The sequence below is a fragment of the Penicillium manginii genome, assembly GCF_028828005.1.
Source record: "Penicillium manginii strain IBT 31320 chromosome Unknown utg000001l:1.0-3466041.0:1.0-3467806.0, whole genome shotgun sequence".
NCBI classification, from domain to species: Eukaryota; Fungi; Ascomycota; class Eurotiomycetes; order Eurotiales; family Aspergillaceae; genus Penicillium; species Penicillium manginii.
The window spans coordinates 2,406,624-2,427,084 of record NW_026643102.1 but is presented as its reverse complement, the minus strand read 5'-3'; the positions used below and the strand labels follow the sequence as shown (position 1 = coordinate 2,427,084).

General features: G+C 48.2%; 6 protein-coding genes across 6 annotated transcripts; 4 read left to right on the top strand and 2 right to left on the bottom strand.

The window, feature by feature from the left end:
* Nucleotides 1-410: 410 nt before the first annotated feature.
* On the top strand, nucleotides 411-1,616 carry N7533_000874 (aspartate-semialdehyde dehydrogenase family protein; the record flags this gene model as incomplete). Its single annotated transcript, XM_057097524.1, has 3 exons — nucleotides 411-441; nucleotides 495-752; nucleotides 811-1,616. 3 exons carry the CDS (start codon nucleotides 411-413, stop codon nucleotides 1,614-1,616), a joined length of 1,095 nt encoding a protein of 364 aa, XP_056966017.1.
* A 330-nt stretch (nucleotides 1,617-1,946) lies between these two features.
* On the top strand, nucleotides 1,947-3,165 carry N7533_000873 (40S ribosomal protein eS4; the record flags this gene model as incomplete). The annotated part of the gene is made up of 5 exons (XM_057097523.1): nucleotides 1,947-1,960; nucleotides 2,117-2,254; nucleotides 2,325-2,609; nucleotides 2,757-3,051; nucleotides 3,112-3,165. The coding sequence occupies 5 exons, from the start codon at nucleotides 1,947-1,949 to the stop codon at nucleotides 3,163-3,165; spliced, it is 786 nt and encodes a 261-aa protein (XP_056966016.1).
* Nucleotides 3,166-9,599: 6,434 nt separating this feature from the next.
* On the top strand, nucleotides 9,600-11,228 carry N7533_000872 (uncharacterized protein; the record flags this gene model as incomplete). The annotated part of the gene is made up of 2 exons (XM_057097522.1): nucleotides 9,600-10,799; nucleotides 10,890-11,228. The coding sequence occupies 2 exons, from the start codon at nucleotides 9,600-9,602 to the stop codon at nucleotides 11,226-11,228; spliced, it is 1,539 nt and encodes a 512-aa protein (XP_056966015.1).
* Nucleotides 11,229-12,055: 827 nt separating this feature from the next.
* On the bottom strand, nucleotides 12,056-12,597 carry N7533_000871 (uncharacterized protein; the record flags this gene model as incomplete). The annotated part of the gene is made up of 2 exons (XM_057097521.1): nucleotides 12,056-12,461; nucleotides 12,536-12,597. The coding sequence occupies 2 exons, from the start codon at nucleotides 12,595-12,597 to the stop codon at nucleotides 12,056-12,058; spliced, it is 468 nt and encodes a 155-aa protein (XP_056966014.1).
* A 355-nt stretch (nucleotides 12,598-12,952) lies between these two features.
* On the top strand, nucleotides 12,953-14,941 carry N7533_000870 (telomere repeat binding factor family protein; the record flags this gene model as incomplete). Its single annotated transcript, XM_057097520.1, has 1 exon — nucleotides 12,953-14,941. One exon carries the CDS (start codon nucleotides 12,953-12,955, stop codon nucleotides 14,939-14,941), a length of 1,989 nt encoding a protein of 662 aa, XP_056966013.1.
* Nucleotides 14,942-15,991: 1,050 nt separating this feature from the next.
* Nucleotides 15,992-16,464, bottom strand: N7533_000869 (Sorting nexin-3; the record flags this gene model as incomplete). Its single annotated transcript, XM_057097519.1, has 2 exons — nucleotides 15,992-16,207; nucleotides 16,387-16,464. The coding sequence occupies 2 exons, from the start codon at nucleotides 16,462-16,464 to the stop codon at nucleotides 15,992-15,994; spliced, it is 294 nt and encodes a 97-aa protein (XP_056966012.1).
* Between the last annotated feature and the right edge of the window lie 3,997 nt (nucleotides 16,465-20,461).

Here is a 20,461-nt window from a genome sequence, read left to right as displayed (position 1 = left end):
GCCAATCAGCGCCCGCTCAAAGTTTTTCCCGCTCCGGTGCTGCTGAGTCATCGCGGGGCATCGCGATATCGCAGTTCGCAGGAGAACCGTTGAATTGCCACTCCTCATCGTCAACTGCGAAAGTGGTAAGTTAGGCTGTTTCTTTGTTCTTCTGGATATCAATTGTACCCCGCATGTAACGTCAATGTGGTTAATCGGCCGATTGAGGTCAAAACGATCCTTATCTACCATGCGGGGCACTGGACGAAGCCTTGACTCATAGGATCTTCACGGTCGATGTGACTGTGATCTATTCGATATATGAACGTGTCATTGTTTTACTTGGATTGAATTGACATTTGATTCTTGGGACCTCATCAGCTAATTGCTATAAAGATCGCTTCTCCTACGTACATCTCCAAAAGTTCAAGATGGCCGCAGCATACCCCAAGAAGAAGTGCGGTATGTCCTCCAGCCCTGGAAATTATATAAGATAATGGTCTAACTAGTTACAGGTGTCCTCGGTGCCACTGGCTCCGTTGGTCAGCGCTTCATCCTCCTCCTGGCTGATCACCCCTTCCTGGAACTGCACGCCATTGGTGCCTCCGAGCGCAACGCCGGCAAGAAGTACAAGGATGCCGTGCGCTGGAAGCAGGCCTCCTCTATGTCTGAGAACCTGAGCAACCTTGTTCTACGAGAATGCCGGGCTGCCAACTTCAGTGATTGTGACCTGGTGTTCTCTGGATTGAACAGCGATATTGCTGGCGAAACTGGTATGGTCCCATTTATCATTAGACTTCTAGATTTGCTTATACTGACCACTGAGAATAGAGATGGAATTCATCAAGGCTGAAATTCCCGTCTTCTCCAACGCTAAGAACTACCGCAAGGATCCCATCGTTCCTCTGGTGGTCCCTACTGTGAACCCTTCCCATATGGATCTGATTCCTCACCAGCGCAAGCACTTCGGCCTGAAGAAGGGCTTCCTGATCTGCAACTCTAACTGTGCTGTCATCGGTATCGTCATTCCCTTTGCCGCCCTTCAGGCCAAGTTCGGCCCTGTTGAGGAGGTTGAGGTCTTCACCGAACAGGCTATCTCCGGTGCTGGTTACCCCGGTGTTCCCAGTATGGATATTGTCGACAATGTGATCCCCTTCATCAGTGGTGAGGAGGACAAGTTGGAGAATGAGGCACAGAAGATTCTTGGTTCTCTTAACTCTGACGCCACTGCTTTCGATGAGCAGACTGGTCTGCGTATTGGTGCTACATGCACTCGTGTCGGTGTCACTGATGGTCACATGGCTTTCGTCTCATTGCGTTTCAAGAACCGACCTGCGCCTAGCGAGGAGCAGGTTGTGCAAGCTCTGCGGGAGTACCAGTCGGAGGCCCAGAAGCTCGGCGCTCCCTCCGCCCCCGAAGCCGCCATCAAGGTGTTCGATGAGCCCGATCGCCCTCAGCCCCGCCTGGACCGTGATATCTCTAAGGGATACACCGTCAGTGTCGGACGTGTTCGTGAGGGCCAACAGGGTGGTTACTTTGATATCCGATTCGCGGCTCTCTCTCACAACACTGTGCTTGGTGCTGCTGGCTCATCCATCCTCAACGCTGAGGTTGCGGTCATCAAGGGATATATTTAAATGAAGATATGAAAAGTGATACTTTCAGCGATGTCAATAATACCATGAATACATCAGCTCATTCCTAGACCCGCGGTAATAGCCAGAGCAATACTAGATGGTGTCAATGCGATTATGGCCTCAGGCACCGAGATCTTTCCCAAAATGGAATGGAGTTGAATGACGTAAGCATAGCCCTAGTGTATCCACTTTCGGACTAGCGCGAGGGTCACGAGGCTAGGGCACACCCACACCCGCCCTCCGCTAAGCGAAAGCACTTGACAACCAGCGATCTCAGTCCTTCCTCGTTGCGATACTTCCGACAATCACCACCGGTCGACAACATCCAAAATGGCTCGCGGACCGTAAGTCCACCTCATTCAAAGCACTCGTTACGACTATGCCTGGATTCTCCCACACTCGATTTGCGATTGTCGCCGATTCCAGACTGTCGCGACGTGCCTCGAAAAAAAAAATCGATCTCGAAGAACCTCTCAAGACTAACCGCAATGGCTTTGCAGTAAGAAGCACCAGAAGCGCCTTAGCGCCCCCTCGCACTGGTTGCTGGACAAGATGTCCGGCACCTATGCCCCCAAGGCCTCCCCCGGTCCTCACAAGCTCCGGGACTGCCTGCCCCTGATTGTCTTCATCCGCAACCGGTACGACTCCCTCGATCTCGAAACCACAACGCCGACAGAACTCAGAAACTGATTGGATTTTTTTTGATAGTCTCAAGTACGCCCTGAACGGTCGTGAGGTCAAGGCCATCATGATGCAGCGTCTGGTCAAGGTTGACGGCAAGGTCCGCACCGACACCACCTTCCCCGCTGGCTTCATGGACGTCATCTCCCTCGAGAAGACTGGCGAGCACTTCCGTCTCATCTACGACACCAAGGGCCGCTTCACCGTCCACCGCATCCAGGCTGAGGAGGCTGAGTTCAAGCTCTGCAAGGTCAAGCGTGTTCAGCTCGGCAAGGGCGGCATCCCATTCTTGGTTACGCACGATGCGCGAACGTGAGTTCACACTCTACAAGTTCCGTGTCATTCAGTCGTTGGACCAAGCTTTGGTTGATACGGCGAAAGACGCATTCCCCGGGAACAAGTAAGATCCAAGAGAAAAAGAACAAAGGTTTGCTAACTTGTGCTTCTTCTGGCCTACAGCATCCGCTACCCCGACCCTGCCATCAAGGTCAACGACACCGTCAAGGTTGAGATTGCCACTGGCAAGATCTCCGACTACGTCAAGTTCGACTCTGGTGTTGTCGCCATGGCCACCGGTGGTCGTAACATGGGTCGTGTTGGTGTTGTCACTCACCGTGAGCGCCACGACGGTGGTTTCAACGTCGTCCACATCAAGGATGCCATTGACAACACCTTCGCTACCCGCGAGTCCAACGTCTTCGTCATCGGCCAGGACAAGCCCTGGATCTCCCTCCCCAAGGGCAAGGGTGTCAAGGTATGTTTGACTCTAACTCCTGTGTATTACACCTGAATATGTTGCTGACCTTCTCAATAGCTCTCCATCTCTGAGGAGCGTGACCGCCGCCGCGCCCACGCTCTTGCCAACTAAATGTCTTAAGACATTGGTATTGAGCTGCCTGCCGGCCATCTCCAGTCTCTGGGGATGTAAACCAAAACATTAACCAAAACTGTAGCTGGGAAACGGCGTCTTGTCTTGTCTTATGGCCTTGGATGACGCTTATTTCCGTAGATTCACCATAGCAAACAAAACCGGGGGCGGGCTAACCGTCTCGTTTCCGAGTGATATGATACCTATTTAACGTTACCTTCTCGAATGATTTAATGAGCGTACTTTCAATATCCCGGGTCTTCCTATTCTCCCTGTTCAGTCTCCGCCCTTAGCTTCCGACTTTGGGTTAGATCCCTCAGTCATGCCCTGGCTCGTTGAGACCTTACACATTCCCCTGATCAAAGACCCAGGAAATGTATATCTGAATTATGACGGGTTAGTACTGGATTCCAAGGTTGAGATGTCTGTACTACTTTCCAAGGTTGGCGTGATGACACCTGAAAACTTAAAACTTATATAGCGTTTACTTTCAGCTTGAAGGTTCTTGAACAGTATTGTAGTTTGGTCATTTTCTAAGGTTGGTTTTCTGTATTTCAGTGTCCCTAGTATGCGATTCCTGCAATCTCCGAGTCCAGGGCCGATTCACAATGACTCGGACCCCTGACGAAGCGAATAGTAAGACTCTTTCTTCAAATGTTCAAGTTGTCGAAGACCAGCCAATACCTACTAGTAGTGTTTGATTGCTCCTACTAGTAATCCGAGTCTTTTCTTTTGAAATTGATGCGCAACTTGAAATCTCACCGTAATAGATAGCTACCTAGTATTGTCTTTAATAGTATCACCCGTGTAGTAGTAGTAGTAGTAGTAGTAGTAGTAGTAGTAGTAGTAGTAGTAGTGAATGGACTATCATTTCTCAATACGGCGGTCTTTCCAACTGAGTGTGCTTCACGTAGATAGAAGTGGCCGGTTAGATATTTATTTGAACGCTTCTTTGACTTGCTTGTGCTTTCAAGGTTCTTGCTCTAATGAATCATGATGGTTTAGGGAAGATATGCCTTACAAAATTCTTGTCGCTCGAGTTACGAAACCTTGGAAAAGTTCAAGTTGCTAATTAATATATGAACGCGGTGGGCTTGCGATGCAATACTAACCTTGGAAACGCGGTGGGGGTCAGAGGTCCCTCTTACTAGTAGTAAATTACTAGTAGATTGAAGTTTCCAACTTAAAGGTTTTCGCAAGGGCAAAACCTTAGTATAGTTAGGTACCAGTATTCGGTATATACCCTAGGGCTAGGTACGAGTAGATGAGATTTCTGTGGGATCCCGCTCTAAATTACTTTAGTAATACTTCATTCAAAAAAAATTGTTTAAACAGGTGATTGATAATATCCACGGACCTCTTGGTTCATATTTGCATTGATAGCTACCTACATCGCCCATGTCAGAATGTTTTGGATGAAGTTGGAAGCAAGTTGACGTCCTGAAGAGCCGGAGCAGTATGGTTTAAGAGTCAGCTGCCATTCAAGTTCATGAAGAGTAGACGTTACTTAGTTCGATTCTCATTATGATCCACCTGTCAAACGATAGCCGGGCTCATGGGTAAATCTGCGTATCAAAATATTGCGAAGAGCACCTACGGGTGGTTCCGAATTTCAATGTTTATCACAATAAATCTAGCTATAGGCAGGCGATACTTAGCCATGGATGATAGTACGACTGAACTATAATTAGAAACCCCATAAGGATTTGAGATCGGTACTTTGTTCAAATTTCAATCGAGACTGAAATTGCACAGACCAATCTTTATTTTGTTCACTGGGTATGTAGTCTGGTATTGATAATCCGCCCGTTAGACTTGACCTTTGCATCGGGGGCTCCTGAAGAGAAGATGTTCTTGTATGGGTCATTCGCGCGGATATTACTTCCGGATATAATAACAGAACGACCCAAGGGAACGGAACCAACGATGGCAATGGAAACTTTATGTCGATTTGACTCATGCCAGAAGATATTATAGATCAGGCTCCGAATATCAGAATGTAAATCTTATACATAGATCCGCAGTTCTCGTCGGCAACCACCGAGCAGGTTATTTTGGAAGAAAGAGTAATATTTCTGCCTAACCAAATTGGCCACAATGGGCTTTCGCAATTCAAATGATTCCTGCGGGGTATCCTCTGCCGACAAAACCTCCGAGTCTGCGCCATCCATTGTTCTCTCCACTCGGGTACATAGGTGTTCCTTCGCTCAACGGAAGGATTCGAATAATACTACTACCACGTGTGGTATCTGCTGACCGCTTTTTTCTTACCGGCTTATACGGAGGAATAATATCTCAAAGCCCACACTAGCTGAACGGGTGGATACGCCAGCTACGACATATGGGAACTGAAATTGGTTAGCTGATTGTACACTGTCGAAATGTGGATGCTCTTTACGCGGCATATAATGGATACGAAGGTTCGAGGTCGGTGCCAGCCGGCGCCACCAAAACAAGAAAACAATCCCCTGGCTTTGATTGATTGGCGATGAATCTCGAGTAGATTATCCCGGTGCTGCGCATGACTGGAGACGATCATGCAAGACAAGCAGGATCGTCCCGGACCCAGTTGAAGGGTGTCACTGCGTCGAAGATCGGCTATTGAATACACCGAAGCAAGGCTTTAATGGTTCTATGTACTCCGTACTCTGTATTCCGTAAACCCTTCGTGTACTCCGGAAGTAGACTTCCAGGTGACGTTGGTTATTGATTGAGGCGTATAAGGGGGATATATTTGGAAGTTGTGAAAGTAATGTACACACAGTAAGTTTTCGACGGAGGGTCCGAAGGCGTTAGCCACGGAGTTCTCCGCAGCTGATGCATCCCGAGGCCACCAAACCAAAAAGCCAAGGAAATATCCTGCCACTCACCAAATCCTCTAAAAACAGTACGGAGTATGGATAAACGAAGAGAGGAGAAAAGAGAAGAAAAACACATCTCTAACCGAGCCGTGCCGTCGTGTCGCTTTCGTCGAGGGGGCCTCCTGACGCCAGCGCCTCATGGGCGCAGCAGGGGCCCATCAATCGCCCCCGATCGGCGAGTGGAAAACTTAGTTGCATTGGAGCGGCCAGGTACTTTCGAATCAGCAATTCATTTGTCACATTATAATGAAACTAAGATTGGGGTGCGGGTGAGTAGTTCGATCGCGATCGAGAACATGCGATGTACTCTGTACAGCTAACAGGGGTAACCTAGGCCGCCTCACTACTTGGCTGAATGCTCCAACAACGCAATCATGAATCAACGATTGATCTCACCGGCCTATAATCGCGGGTGATCGCATGATGGAAAAATAACAATGTGATATATCGTAATTGCCCACAGAGCACCCCCACAAATAGCGGAAAAGATATCCAGACTCTAGGGGATTGGCCTCCCAGAATATGCACGACAGCATAGCGCGTCGAATTCCGCCTTATCGGGGATGCAACTTGGGGGGGGGGGGAATCGGCCATTAATTTCTATACTACTCCGTACATGCTTTGAGTAGCTCGAGTTGCTGCACCTGTTGTTGACTGTGACCTGGCCATCCCGTACATTCTGCGTGGCTGGCCGGTTTTGCAGGAGCATTTTTCCGTTCTGCAACCGAGAATTCGAGTATGCTACACAAGGGGCGCCCATTCAAAAGAAATTAGATTCGAATCTGCAGAGCGGCAATCGATCGTCCTACTATCCCTCTCCCTGGGAGGATGATCCCTAGCTCTGGGCGTGGTTCTGGCAGGGGCCTCGATGTAACTCAGAGGTCCGATCGACCACTGGAAAGGCAAATATATCCAACATGAACATGCGGAGAGTGAAAGTGGAGAAGGAAATATAATAAATGTTGACTTCAAAGCGTATTGTCCTCTTTCCTACAGAGAGGAAAGCAGACGCAGGAAATCGGGAATCAACGAGTGTAGCGCTGAAACTCTGTCGCGCTCGGGGCTGGTGGGTCTAGAACATGCGCGGCGGATATGATGATGACTGGCATCCTGCTGACCCTCTGGAGAATTTTCAGTCGACTTGGAGAGGGTTCGGGACTGGATCTAGTTTCCGCTAACCAAAAGACTCCCTTCTATCTCATGATATAGAAGCGAATATCAAGCTACTACCATGCTCTTTGAAGGTCCACAGCAAGCTCTGGGACATGTGGATCTACCGAGATCCGATTCCCAGTGCCCTGGAACTGGGTTCTCATAGCCGCTCCCTTTGAATTCCAGAGCTTCACTCGAGATTCACGTGGTATCAAACTTTGGATGACGCCGGGGTGCATCAAACTATCTGTAATATAGAAGGCATCCAAGACACCAGAATGCGAGTTATATGATGTGTATTTTTTCGGTAATTTTGCGCAAGACGCAGGAGTAGCTGATGATGGGCGAGCGCCATTCATCCCTGATCGTATGGAAGCACTATTAGCATTATGTAGATTCAAACCAAACAACGCAGCTTTCAAGGATATTCAATCCTGATTTGACTAAGGTTTTTTAAAAAAAGATTTCGCCACTGCTCCCTCTTGGAATCCGGCGGTGTAAGGCTAACTCTCACAACATTCCAGGGGTTATTGATTTACGCAGGCCTGAGTGTTCTATTTGCGCCCGGACATTAGGCCCTCGCCTCACTCCAAAGTTTGCGACCTTTCGTATAGACTTAACCATCTGCCGCAACAAAAAGGGTTGATCAACATTCAGGGACCGAAAGCGAAAGCTTGAACAGGGTTAAGAGACTGCTCGTCCTGTTATTTCTTTTTAATTTTACTATTTGGGAAATAAAAATCTGACCATTTTCAGAAACTTCATGTTTTTAGTCCTCTCTCAGGTCCTTCCTCTCATATCCTCGGAGTCGCCGGGATCCAGGAACCATCCCAGCGGTGAGACACTACTAATTCTTTAGCTACCAGACCGCAAGAAATCCACGGGGGTTCGAACCTGCTGATTCTGACGGAAAACTGCCGGGCTACATGAGTGAGACCGACTCCACTGGAAGTCTAGGGGTGTGATTGGACGAGGGAGCCATTCTCTATGAAATCATCGACAACGCCAGGAACTAAATTTCTAGGATAATTATGGAGTAAAATGGATACCACAAAGAAAGGCTGCCGACCGCCTCACTTTGGTGGTGGATGGTCAGCGCCGCTTGATCGATTTGGATTCCATCATGATCGTCCTCTTCTCCTCCTCGCTACGGTTTAGTGCCAATTAAGACACCCACTTGGTGTGCATATGAAGTCATGAGGCAATGATAGAGGGGACAATGAATGGATTATGGGATACAAATAGTGATAAATTAATTTCCAACCCGTCATACATACATACTATAGGTGCAATTGTCATCATGATGGGGGGCTTCCCCGTAAGGGGAAGATAGAATAATAGACTAGTATAATAATGGTAATAATAACAATGATGAAAAAAAATAACAACAAAATAATCAATCATAAATCATGGCCCGCCAAATCACGGACAACCAACGCGGAACATGCCTGGGCCGCATAATTAGTATATTGTCGGCCTGACCAAGTAACACAATGAATTCTTCCAGAAAACAACACCTCAATTCTTCAATCAGAAGGCAACAGACAAAACCATGGAACTGATAGTTGACCGCTCATCAACGGCTACTCCCGTCAAGCCGGGCTGCAAGCCTAAAGTTGTCATGTTCGCAACTTGACTAGGCCAACGGGTGTTTCGATTTGGCAATTCATTGCGTTTTTCATTCTTCCCGGTGGAGTCAGACCTTTCCTCCCCGGTCGTTTACGTTTTGCGTTTTACATTTTTACAATTACAATCATAATTTAGTTCCTAGGTACAGAGTACCGTGTTGCTCCCCATTTTCCTTACTCGGCCATGCATAGGCACTTTTGTACTCCGTACTCCGTAAAGTTAGTTACGAGTGTATGGAGTAAGTGATAATCACCGCCCCTTTTTCCGAATTTTCCTAACTGTCGGGTCTGTTTTCCAGCAGACTGGGACTAGGATCTCCCCCTCCCCGTTTTCAAATGTGTCCACACCTTCTGCCGGTGTCCCCATCATGATTTCCCCCCCTCCCCCCCTCGTGATGTGTCGAACGTGGCGGTGGTTGACAATCCTTCCTTTAAAACCAATCACCTACGCCCTTTCCGATAGACCCGGTACTGGCGATCTATCCTTGACCCTTATTACTTCTTTTTTATTTCTTCTTGCATTCCTGGACTTTTTTCCCTTTTTAATTTTTTTTTTCCTCTCTTTTCTTCCGCCCTAACCCTGGACAGTATTGTACCTAAACTCGTTCCTCGTTTGGTCTTGAATTCCTCTCTTCCAACGCCCATTCCGGCATTGTTGGAAGTATTTCTCCACCCTCCCCTATACTCCCACGTCGTTAATTTCTTTGTCCCCTCTCCTCTCGCCACATGGGGCTGGTCTGTTGTCTGACCCGATGCGTTGGCCGCTGAAATCCCTGGGTGGTGTGCTGCATAAATGCAATCGATCAGCGCAGAGGAGTTGTCGACCTTAGAAACACCTCCTCAGAAGACTCTATACTTGCCTCACACTTCGTCGCCATTAAGCAGACTCGCGATGTCGCAAACTCTCTCGGGACGGTCCGCGTCTCCTAGCTTTACCCAGTCGTACCAATCTCTCTTCCAGATCGGCACTGAATTCCCACGCTTCGTGGTACCATACTATCCCTGGTGGGAAGATGAAGCTACTACAGTTCTTTGGGCCTTTAAAAATCTCGAGATCCGTCTAGTTATCCGCTACGGTCTATTTCGCGATGAGAGTCTACCACGAAATTCGCTCTTAAGTCGCAATGCCGACGCAATTGATGCAGTTTTCATGGCGCTAACTGAGCCCCGAGAACATCAGCTGCTCGGCCATCTCTCCCACATGCAACGAGTGGAGGAAATTCTACGTCGATCTGGGCTTCCACCATTTCAGCCGGTCCCTTGGTCCTGGCTACCCCAAACTCCCGTGTATGCGCTCGACCCGCGGGCTATCGCTCAGGCCATTGAGGCTGAGAGCCATTTCCAGCTTAGTAGGGTCGCTTTCGAAGATATCGTGCGCGCTTCGCTGGGTTACAGCGCGACTTCGGTTGAATGGTTTCTTATGCAACATACAGCCTTGTATATACACCTGCTAGATCATCTTAGGATATTTCCTGATGATATTCCTGTGTACTTGGAAGTGGAAAAGGTGTGGTTTTATTTCAAGTTTCTTAATACCAAATTTCATGCACTAATAGCGTCTCAGCATCTACGAACAAAGAGCCCCTTCGCCCACCGAGCAATAGCACAATGCTTAACTGCAGTGCAACCCGAATCTGCACCAGATCTGGCCAAGACATCCCTGTGTAGTTTTGAATTCGTCGCCGGTCCGATCCAGCGCCTCTTTCAAGACCGACCGGAGAGTTTGACCGACATGCTTAAGATCTGCAATGTATTCGCTGTGCGATTCCGCCGCCAGTACATCAATACCTCGAAGGTTCCTTGGAATAGGCAATTTGACGCTTCATACCCATTTTTAGAAGACTGCCTCGGATCATCCTCACCATCAGACCTGGCCCGTACCCTCACTACTTTGGATAAGGGAGACTTCGCTCATCTCACCCGATCAAGTATCATTGCACACGACGAAACCACAAAAGGACTTTTAGCCAATTGGGAAGATCTCACCGTGTCGGTATGGGAATGTTGCTCTGCAATCCCAGATCTTACACTATACCTCCGAGAATGCGCACAGGTGAGCTACTTCTTAACAACAATGTGACAGTTTCGACCCATATCTGACACAGAAATCCAACCATATCAGAGTCTACTGCAACGACAAAATTACCACTCTCTAACGGCAATGCTGCACGGTCTCCACAAATATAGTATATCGACTGCACGATCCCGCGGTCTCAACAGTACAGTTGGGGGAATGGTCATTCTAGACCCTATTATCCCACCAGACACGATATTCCTCTTCAATGCAACGCAAAACTACGCCGCATACCGTCAACATTACCGAGATTACCCGGGAATTCCATTCCTGCTCCCCCATCTTCGCGACGGCCAGCAAAAGGGCGAATTGGCCCTCCAACCCGTCTTCCGCTTTTTGCAGAGGTAACTAGCAGGGTCTACCAGGGAGTTTTGGTCATGTTCAACTGAACTACTCCGTGGATTTGGTCTTTTCCGCATTCATTCACCGCATTTACCCAATTTAAGTGAATCAGACCTCGGGATCCGCCTGCTTTCGCGCGGTGGCTTGCATTTCTGCAGGCGATCATACTATCGCGGCATGGTCCTGTTTCAAGCCTGCAAGAAACTTCTCCCTCGCCATTCCCCTTTCTCCCTTTGTTCACCAACCATGTCAAAAATTTCACCCGTCCTTTGTTTGCTATCGTTTCCTGCATCTGTGCCGTACCTCCTTACCCCACTTTTTCGATTTATGTCCGATGCCGGTTGATCGGCAAATTCTGCGTTGTCATTAGATTGCTTCAGTTTGAGAATTGTGTATTGTTTTACAACGCTGTATCCATTCCAGCATGTGGAGCGCCGGGCGTCTGGCGCAGGGTTATTCAAGACAGGATCTGATTTTTGAGTCTTTGTTTAATTTATTTTTAGCTGGGGGCCATTGTACCTGGTATCCACTTCATGTACTTTTTTTCTCATCCATGATCTGATCTCTGTATGTATCTCGAAGATATGTCCAATATTAGAATTGAAGTCTGGAGGTTTCGATACCGACCGGGAAGAATATTCTGCTCTGCTTTTCTCAATCAAACGCAGATGAGTCTTATTTCCCCGTCTTAACTGGAGACCCCTGCAAATAATTTGACCGAGTCATACGACCTGGGCACCAGCCCGGCGCCCGGCGGTCATAGAATCAATGCCTTGATCGGGTAGAAACCCCCCAAGCCTCTCATTCAACCCGACAAAGTCAACCACTTTGCATTATTCTTTCTTCGAAGCTACCTTTGGCGCTCTCGTAGACCCGAAGAACCCGGCCAGATATAGTAATCGATTGAAAAACAGAAACGCCGTGGCACCAATGTTTCCCCATGTCAAGGCGTTCCAGGCACCAACATCTGCAAAGGCGTCCCAGCCCATCCCGAGATAAGTGGCGTAGACGTGGCCAACATCAGCAAGGGCCAGACCAATCATATAATTGCGGATGACTTTGGATTCGGTTGTTGTGTGTAAGACGCCGACGCCGACAAGGAAGAGGAGGGAATAGAGATTGCCGAGTTGATAGGCCAAGGCTAGTGAGCTGGGGTGTGGAATTGGGGGGTCGACGTGTGGTGTTTGGCCGGCAATAAAGCCGTCCAGATCGTAGATAGGCGCGAGGCTGCCGAGGACTCTGGAGGTGGTAGTGGTGAGTAAACTTCTCATGCGAAGGGTCCATTGGGTGAAGAAGTTAAACAGATATCTTACAAAGAGAAGGGCTCAAGGATGCCAAATAGAATGTGCGGCCATGGTGGGAGGATCGTGGGCATTGTGGGTGTGAGTGAGGGGAGGTGGAGAGAAAAGGAGAGGGCGATGTAGATGTTGACAGTGAGGAGTGGATGAGAAAGAGAAACACGCGGCTGCCCCAGGAGCGGTGACGTAGTTAACTAGTTAGGTATTCGATGCCTCAGGCACCAGTTCTTATCTTATCGTAGTTTAGGAGTTCTTCTCCGGTGTAGCTGACCTTACTTTGATCCACCCTGGGGCAACGGCCCGGATCCTGCTTTCTTCTCTTCACATTCTCTTCCCCCCTTCTACATTCAGTGACTGGTATCACCTATGAGGCCTTCCATCATGAACTGTTTGAATTTACTTCCCCTCCATTTCCTTGGCCTGAGTTGCTAGATGGATTCCAACGGGGCCATCCGGGCCCTCGATGAATCCCACCACCGCGAACTTCCCCAACTCTCCTTGCGCATCGCGCCCTTGCGAGAGCCGGTGGCTTCACGAACTCTCAGAGTTCCTTCTCCACTAGAGCCTAATGCAAGTGGTGGGGCACGGGAGTCGCAGACGATCTCTAAAACCAACGTCTCCACTGGAAACAATACTCCTTCCACTACCAAAGAGGCTCTACCAACAGTGACCGAGTTTCTCAATGCTGCTCGAACAAAAGGTACAGATCCGACATCCAGCTCCCAGTCAAGTGCAGAAAGACCACCCAAGCCAATTCTTCCTGCTTTCGTAAATCTTCGCGCTCTGGAGCGTGTCCCCTTCTCCTCATCTTTTGATGACAACACACTCCATGGCCAACGCAAGCGAAGACGCCTTGAACTTCAGGCCGAATCTTTTGGCGAACATCTGCAATTGCCCATTCCACAAACTTCTCACAAGGAGCAACGACCACCCCCATTTGGACCTTTTGCAATTTTAAATGGCTTGAATGAACCGCCCCCCAACGCTGCCCTTCTCCCGCCTATTGAAGCTGGCTCAATCACCCAACTTCTCACGAAACCATCGCGTGGCGATGCTGCTGCTGCAACGACCGTTGTGGACCCGAGTACCATTGTCTCTGTCCATGGCACTCTTGTCGAGGGTCAGTCTGTAGAACGAAGAGAAGCAAAGATCGAAGAGCTTCTTAGTGCTACCCTTGACGAGAATGCCGTTGATCATGTACCCGCAGATGAAGCTGGCCCACTTGTTCACTCCGAGAACGCAGATGTAATCAAGCCCGCAGTGATTGAAAAAGAGGAACCTACAGCTAGTGGCGTTGCTCTGACGGGTAAGCGAGAAGGAAGTGACCCGCTGTCGCCAAAGTCTAGAGGTCGATCTCGGAAAAACTTGCGCAAGTGGACCGAGGAAGAAACAATGGCATTGCTTCATGGGGCAGTCAAGTGCGGCATTGGTAATTGGACGACGATACTCGCCCAACCAGAACTCAAGTTCAACAAGCGGACGGCGTCGAATCTAAAAGACAGATTCCGAGTTTGCTGTCCCTGGGCATATCGCGCATCTGACTCCAATGAGGCAACCAAGCAATTGCGCGACTATCTAGCCAACGCTCTTCACCAGGCACAAACCGAAGGCTCCGATGAAGTGCCTGGAAAGTCAAAATTGCCGATCACAAACCCCGCAACACCTGGCTCGGAGTCCGCCTCTAGAACTGAGAGTCCGACAACGAGCTCTCACAAACCTTCGGTATCTAGCATGTCCCCTTCCACGCCTGACACGGAGGTCGGCTCAACAAGCACTCGGAAAAGCCCACCTTCTAGAGTCACAGTCACGCGAACACTCTCAGACGAATCCCAATCAACTCTCGAATCTCTCGGCATACCCGAAGCCCACGTCGCCAAGAAATCCAAGCGGCGTTCCCGCAATCTATTCACCAGCGCTGAGGATGAAGCTCTGCTCAAGGGGTATGCTACACATGGCTTTCAATGGACTCTCATCCAACAAGATCCCCGGCTCAACCTTGGCCACCGCCGCGCAACAGACCTACGCGACCGTTTCCGCACCAAATTTCCCAACGCATATCGCCATGGAGGCTCTGTGAGCAGCGGCTCTGTTAATCAACCCAAGCAAGAACCAACCGGTACACCGGCGCCCATGCCTCGTGATCGTCTTCCTAGCACTGAAACTACGCCGGTAAATACTCCAACGAAGATTCCGGGAATTTCTCGACCCAGTGCTCACAGTCGACACCCATCCACGACATCGCATTCCAACCTCGGCCCCATTGATCCGTCGTTCTTGCCCCCTCCTCCCGGATTCGTTGAATCATCAACAAACATTCCCACAGCGGCTGCTCTGCTTTCATTCCCGCTGGATGAAAATTCGGCTGCGTCGCCATGGGAGGACAATACTCTAGCCCCTATGATCTGGGACGACCTAAACTGAAAACACACCGTAGAGCACCACGGCTCTCAGAAAACAAAACCATCTCGTTTTCCTCTTTTACGCATGACGTTCTGTCTTGACCTTTTTGGTATTCTGATATTTTCTTGTTGGCTTATAGGCCCATATTGACGTGGGTCATGCATCTCGGGTGTCTTCTTTTTGTCTGCGTTTTTGACCTTTACTACTATTATATCCCGCAGTACACGACGGCTATTGTTTTATCAAAAGTTTTTTCACAGAATGGACTCGAATTATTTTCACGGAAGTGTCGAGTATCAACTAATCCACTAAGCATAGGCCCGGCGAAATTGATTATGATTCCGGGTTATTTTTCGAGGTGAACTTGCTACTTTCCATTAACCAAATTCTAGCTGTATATTGATTGACACTCAAGGGTGAAGTGAAATGAGAAAGCTAACGAGATTCAAATTTGACAATGCCAATCGTACGAATGCTGCTTTCATTACTTCCGGCAAGGTATCATAGCCTAAAAGTACTAGTAATTCGCCAAGCTGAACAGAATAGGACACACATACGGAGTTCAACAGAAATTGGATATCAAACGATTTTCAAGGATCGGGATTCATCAAGTAACGTACAATCGTCTATTTGGCAAGCCAAATAGACAGTACGCAAAGGGACCAAGCAGAGAGAACATGACCGCGAGAAAAGGACCATAAGACGTTGCGCTCAAGGTACTAGGTGAATTGAAAACATAAGTAGAAAGGAGGCGGTGGGAGATAAGGGGTTGGAATGACCAAATGGGGCGGGCTGGGGAGAGGGCTCAAGTTGTAAAGAAGACCTTATGTATGCAAAGCAATCTACCACGCATTCCGGTCCCAATTCGGATCTAGACGCAAGATGTCAGCACCTCATTCACGAGCATTGGGATTTTCTAGAAGACGCAGTCTTCCACACCATGCGGATAGAGAAGATGACCTACCCTGTATGAAACTAGCCAAAACTTTACTTCCTGTCTGCAGCAAGGGGTGTCCCGCCACGATCTGCAGGAACCGCTGAAGGCCCTCCCGGCGATGTTCAATAACGTCGTCACTGAAACGATTCGTGAAGACTTTGCCCGGTAGTGGGGGGGATCGTGACGCGCGTGCTCTCGCGCTCGAGAATATCGCGGAAGTACTCGAAGTCAGAGTAACGGCGGCGGACGATGGAGTGTTTCAGTTTGAAAGCGGGGATATTGGTGCGGCAGACGATTTCGTAAGAGGTATACATATTCCGTGATGTGCCATGTGTTTGAGGATTGCGGACCTGGTTTGAACACAAGCCTGAGTCAGAACAGTTGTTTGAACGGAGTGCGTTTTGTCGAACGGGGATGGATGAGGGGCGTGAGAGTTTAGACTTGTGCTAGATGGGTAGGTGGGCACAAGACCACCCGGAAAATGACATCTGCCGGGGCAAAGAGTACGGCGGCATTGACTACAACTCACTTCAATCTCCAGGAAGTTCTCTGGAGGTCCGTAGATCTCCTCAAAGGTCTGTGTGCGGGACTCCGGGACAGACTGCATGGTGGTGGGTGGGTGGTTGACCGGGACGGTCTGAGCAATTATTTCAGGGTAGAGTGTCGTTAACGGGATCTGATGTAGAAAGCAAGATGCAGCCCTATAGAATCAAATGTAAAAAAGCGAGTCTCCGCACGGCAGATGCAAAGTGGAGGAGCTCGAGCTTGAGGCGGGGGAGCCCGCGCTATCGGCCACCACGTGATCCGTTAGGCTTATCCGCGCTTGACGGCGGGATTTCTTCCATATCATCCCATCTATGGCCAGCCGATAGCGGCCAGGCGGGACGAAATTATTTTGGCTGGGCAGAATTTTGGTTGAATTCTACCTTTTACATGCAAAGTATTGATGGATGGCTACTAACTAGGTAAGTGCTACTTTTTACATACTACTAGATAGTACTTAGATAGCTCCTAGTAACTAACTACTACCTAGTAGCTACGCGCAAGCAATAGTTAGCCACTACGGAGTAGTTAAATAGTAGTATACAAACCTAGGAAAATTACAACTATACCACCACAAGAATTGAAGCAATAATGTCCAAGCAGCAAAAATAGTCATAATTACTAGAGAAGTCTAGTAGGAAGAGAAAGAGGGAATTCAAATATAGATCTAGGAGACAGCGGTGTACCTAGGTAGGCGGTTTAGTATTTCATAATTTCGTCTCCCTCGGCCGCTATCGGCTGCCGTACATCACATCCTGGGGCCGGTCTACATCCTAACATGGTCCAACATTGCACTTCAAAAATGTTTCTCATTTTATACCCATTAAGCTATTAAAGAATCACATCTACCCAGCTTCCATCACGATGCCATACGAATTGATTCATAATGAGGTGTTGGCTCATCCTTTGCTGAGTATGGCGGCGGCGGCGGTGTCCCCCCTCGAATAATTGCTGTCGGTGGTCTTTGTGGAGAGTTTCGCGGTTGCACTGTACTGGAATGTCTCGCAGTATGCATAGGGAGTGGTGGCGGCCTAGGGTTGACTCTGGCCGGCCTAGAATTGGCTCTGCTAGCCCGAACGCCACAGGTGATTATTCCCATTGCAAGTCCCAATGCCACAACCATACAGACAATTACAATGCCTGCCACCTTTTTCCCGGAAAAGGAGGAGTTGCTACTTGAGCCACTATTAAAGTCTGAAGCACTAGGATAGTAACTGCGGCGTGCAATCTCACTCTCTGGTGATGAAGTACACCAGACTGAAGAAGAGCAAGCAGATGGGAGCTGCGGAGAATCTCTGAACTTCGTTTGGCGTGGTGTCTTGATATAGTTTTCCCAGGAGCACCATTCCTTGATATCTTGATTGATTACTACATTCCCAGGGATGTCAATAAAGGTGATCCATAATATTAGTCACTCAAAGAGCTCACCATCAACTTGAACATCAGATGAGCAGCCATCAGACTGGGAAATACAGCAGATTAATTTCTCGAGGAAAGCTGTGTGGCTGACAGAACACAAGGAAAGCCGACTTTCCGTAGGGATACCACTTTCTTCCTGCCAATCATAAGCCTGACTTGCGCATGAAGACTGTTGTGTTGGAAGTTAGATCATGAAGTCTCAAACATCAAATATAGACAACTTCAATACTCACAGCGCAGCTCCCATAATAGTCATTTATAAAGTCATCCACTCCCTGACAGACCGCGAAGGGCGCAATTGTCCCTATTGTTAAGTAATATAGAACAAGATTCATGATATTTTCGTGAGAGCCGGAGAGGGGAAGATATGAATTAGAATGTTTGGTACAGATAAGCAATATGCATTAGCTTGAAATGTCGAGTACAGTTTTCATCATTCATAGCGAAGTTATCATGCAGTATTTATGAAAAAGTACCAGTTGGATGTTATTGGGGCTGTGGAGTACTGCGGAGACCAGTCGGGCTGAGCCTCACGCGCCCGGGCACGCACGGAGGTGGTCGGGCAATACGCCAAAGGCCAAGCACCGCTATCTGCTCTTGGAATTACGATTTCCAGGTAGTAAGGCACACCTGGGGCAAATTCAATCGTTTTCCAAGCCGGATAAAACGGATGTGGTTTTTCAATTCATAATCAGTCAATGCATTCCATTCTCCCCGCGTATCAGTCCTAAACTTCAGAGGCATAATGTCAAAACATACAGACACCCAACATACCATTGCCGTATTTTCTCGTATTATTCAGCTCCAAAATTACTGGTGATAGGACATGAAATTACTTAAGCACCCTAGCTTGGTCTCTAATGACATTACTTCCAGTAGAATACCTCCAGGGCTGCCCACACCACAAGCCGAGACAGCCCTCTCTCTTCTATCGAACCGCTTCAGTAACCCCGCTCCTTAATAACGCTAAATCACGAAAGATAACATTGAAGTTCAGCGGTAGTGAGAGCATCACAGTACGTGCTCGTAAAATGAAGAAATTATACGGAAAATTAAGGAACAACCCCTGCTAAGAATGACGCGGTTGGTCGTCAGGGACTCGACGGCTCAGAACAAGGCTAACCCCAAAGGTCATTTATTGAACTTGAGCACATTCTTGCAATTTAAACGGTACCTCAAGAGCCCCGTCTTGGCACAGAAATCCAGAGTTATGCTTGGACAGTTGAGTCATCGAATGTGATTGGATGATCTGGTATACCGGTTTGTTTGCCAAGCAACCGCCGCGCCCCAGGGCCAACACTGTCTTACCGGAGCTACCGCATTCAGATACATGTTTTAACACAGCCTCCTCACTATCACTAGTCATAGATTTCACCGTCTAATTATCACATCATGGGACCTACCTCGTGATACGTATGACCCGGGGCCACCATTGATATAGGCCAAAGCGGATGGAGAACAGAAACTGGCTAAGGTGCAAGATAGAGGAGCGGTCAAAGCAATAGATTCCAAAAAGTGAAAACGCCTCTCTGTGGGTTTGGAAATACCTTGGCTATTTCAACCTTTGACCTGCCAGTGTTGCGGTTCGGGTCGGAGTTTATCAGGGACAATATCCGAGAACATTTGAACTTTCCCCGAGTTAATACAAGTCGCCATTTCATCGGTCCGGGGATACCGGCACTCCGATTCTTCAAGGTTTTCAGAGCTACGACGATCCCTGTATATCATATTTTCCCCACGTATTGTGTACGGCAAGATGATATGCGGGGACTAAGCCGTCGGGCCTACCATAGCATTGCGGGGTTCCGACATACCCCCGAATCATCTGTTTAAAAGAAGATACCATAATAAAGACGATTTTGTATCTCTGAGATCCTAGTTCTGGGGCTTAAGTTGAAGATGTCGTTCATTACGGCTGCTTTAGAGAATATCTCCCCACCTGTAATGGTGGGTATGGTGGTTATTTTTTTGCTCGTGAGTGTTCCAATCTCATTAAAACACTTCGAAACATTATATAACATGAAGATTCGTTTTCCAGTTTCTCTTCAAGATCATATTAGAAGCATGCCATCGTGCTTTATTCGGAGAACTGTCGCACATACCGGGGCCTTTCCTGGCGAAATTTTCATCATTGTGGATTATTCTCCAGTGCCGGTTTGCGAAGCGTTCCGAGTCTGTACTACAAGAACATAGACGGCACGGTACTATCATTCGAATCGCACCAAATCATATCTCATTCTCCAGTCGCTTAGCTCTGGAAACTATCTATGGACACAAATCTGGCTTCACCAAGGGGCCCTTCTATGAAGATATGTCAATATTCCACTCCACTGATATGAATGCTGACGTCTAGACCGATATACCCTTTCATCAAGTTGAGCCAGTGCTTTTCAACACTAGAGATGTGAAAGTTCATCAACGCAAGAAGAAATACCTCAGTCCAGCATTCTCAGCGAGACATTTGGGTGAATATGAGCCCTATATGACGGAACAAATCGGGAAGTTGATGCAATGTTTTGGGAGGCTTGTTCAGAGATCGCAATAGGCGGAGCTAGATTTTAATGACTACTGTAAGTTCATAAATCAACTGAAACGAAATAACTGTAAGCTTATTTTAAGTCTAGCCAATTTTCTGGCTTTCG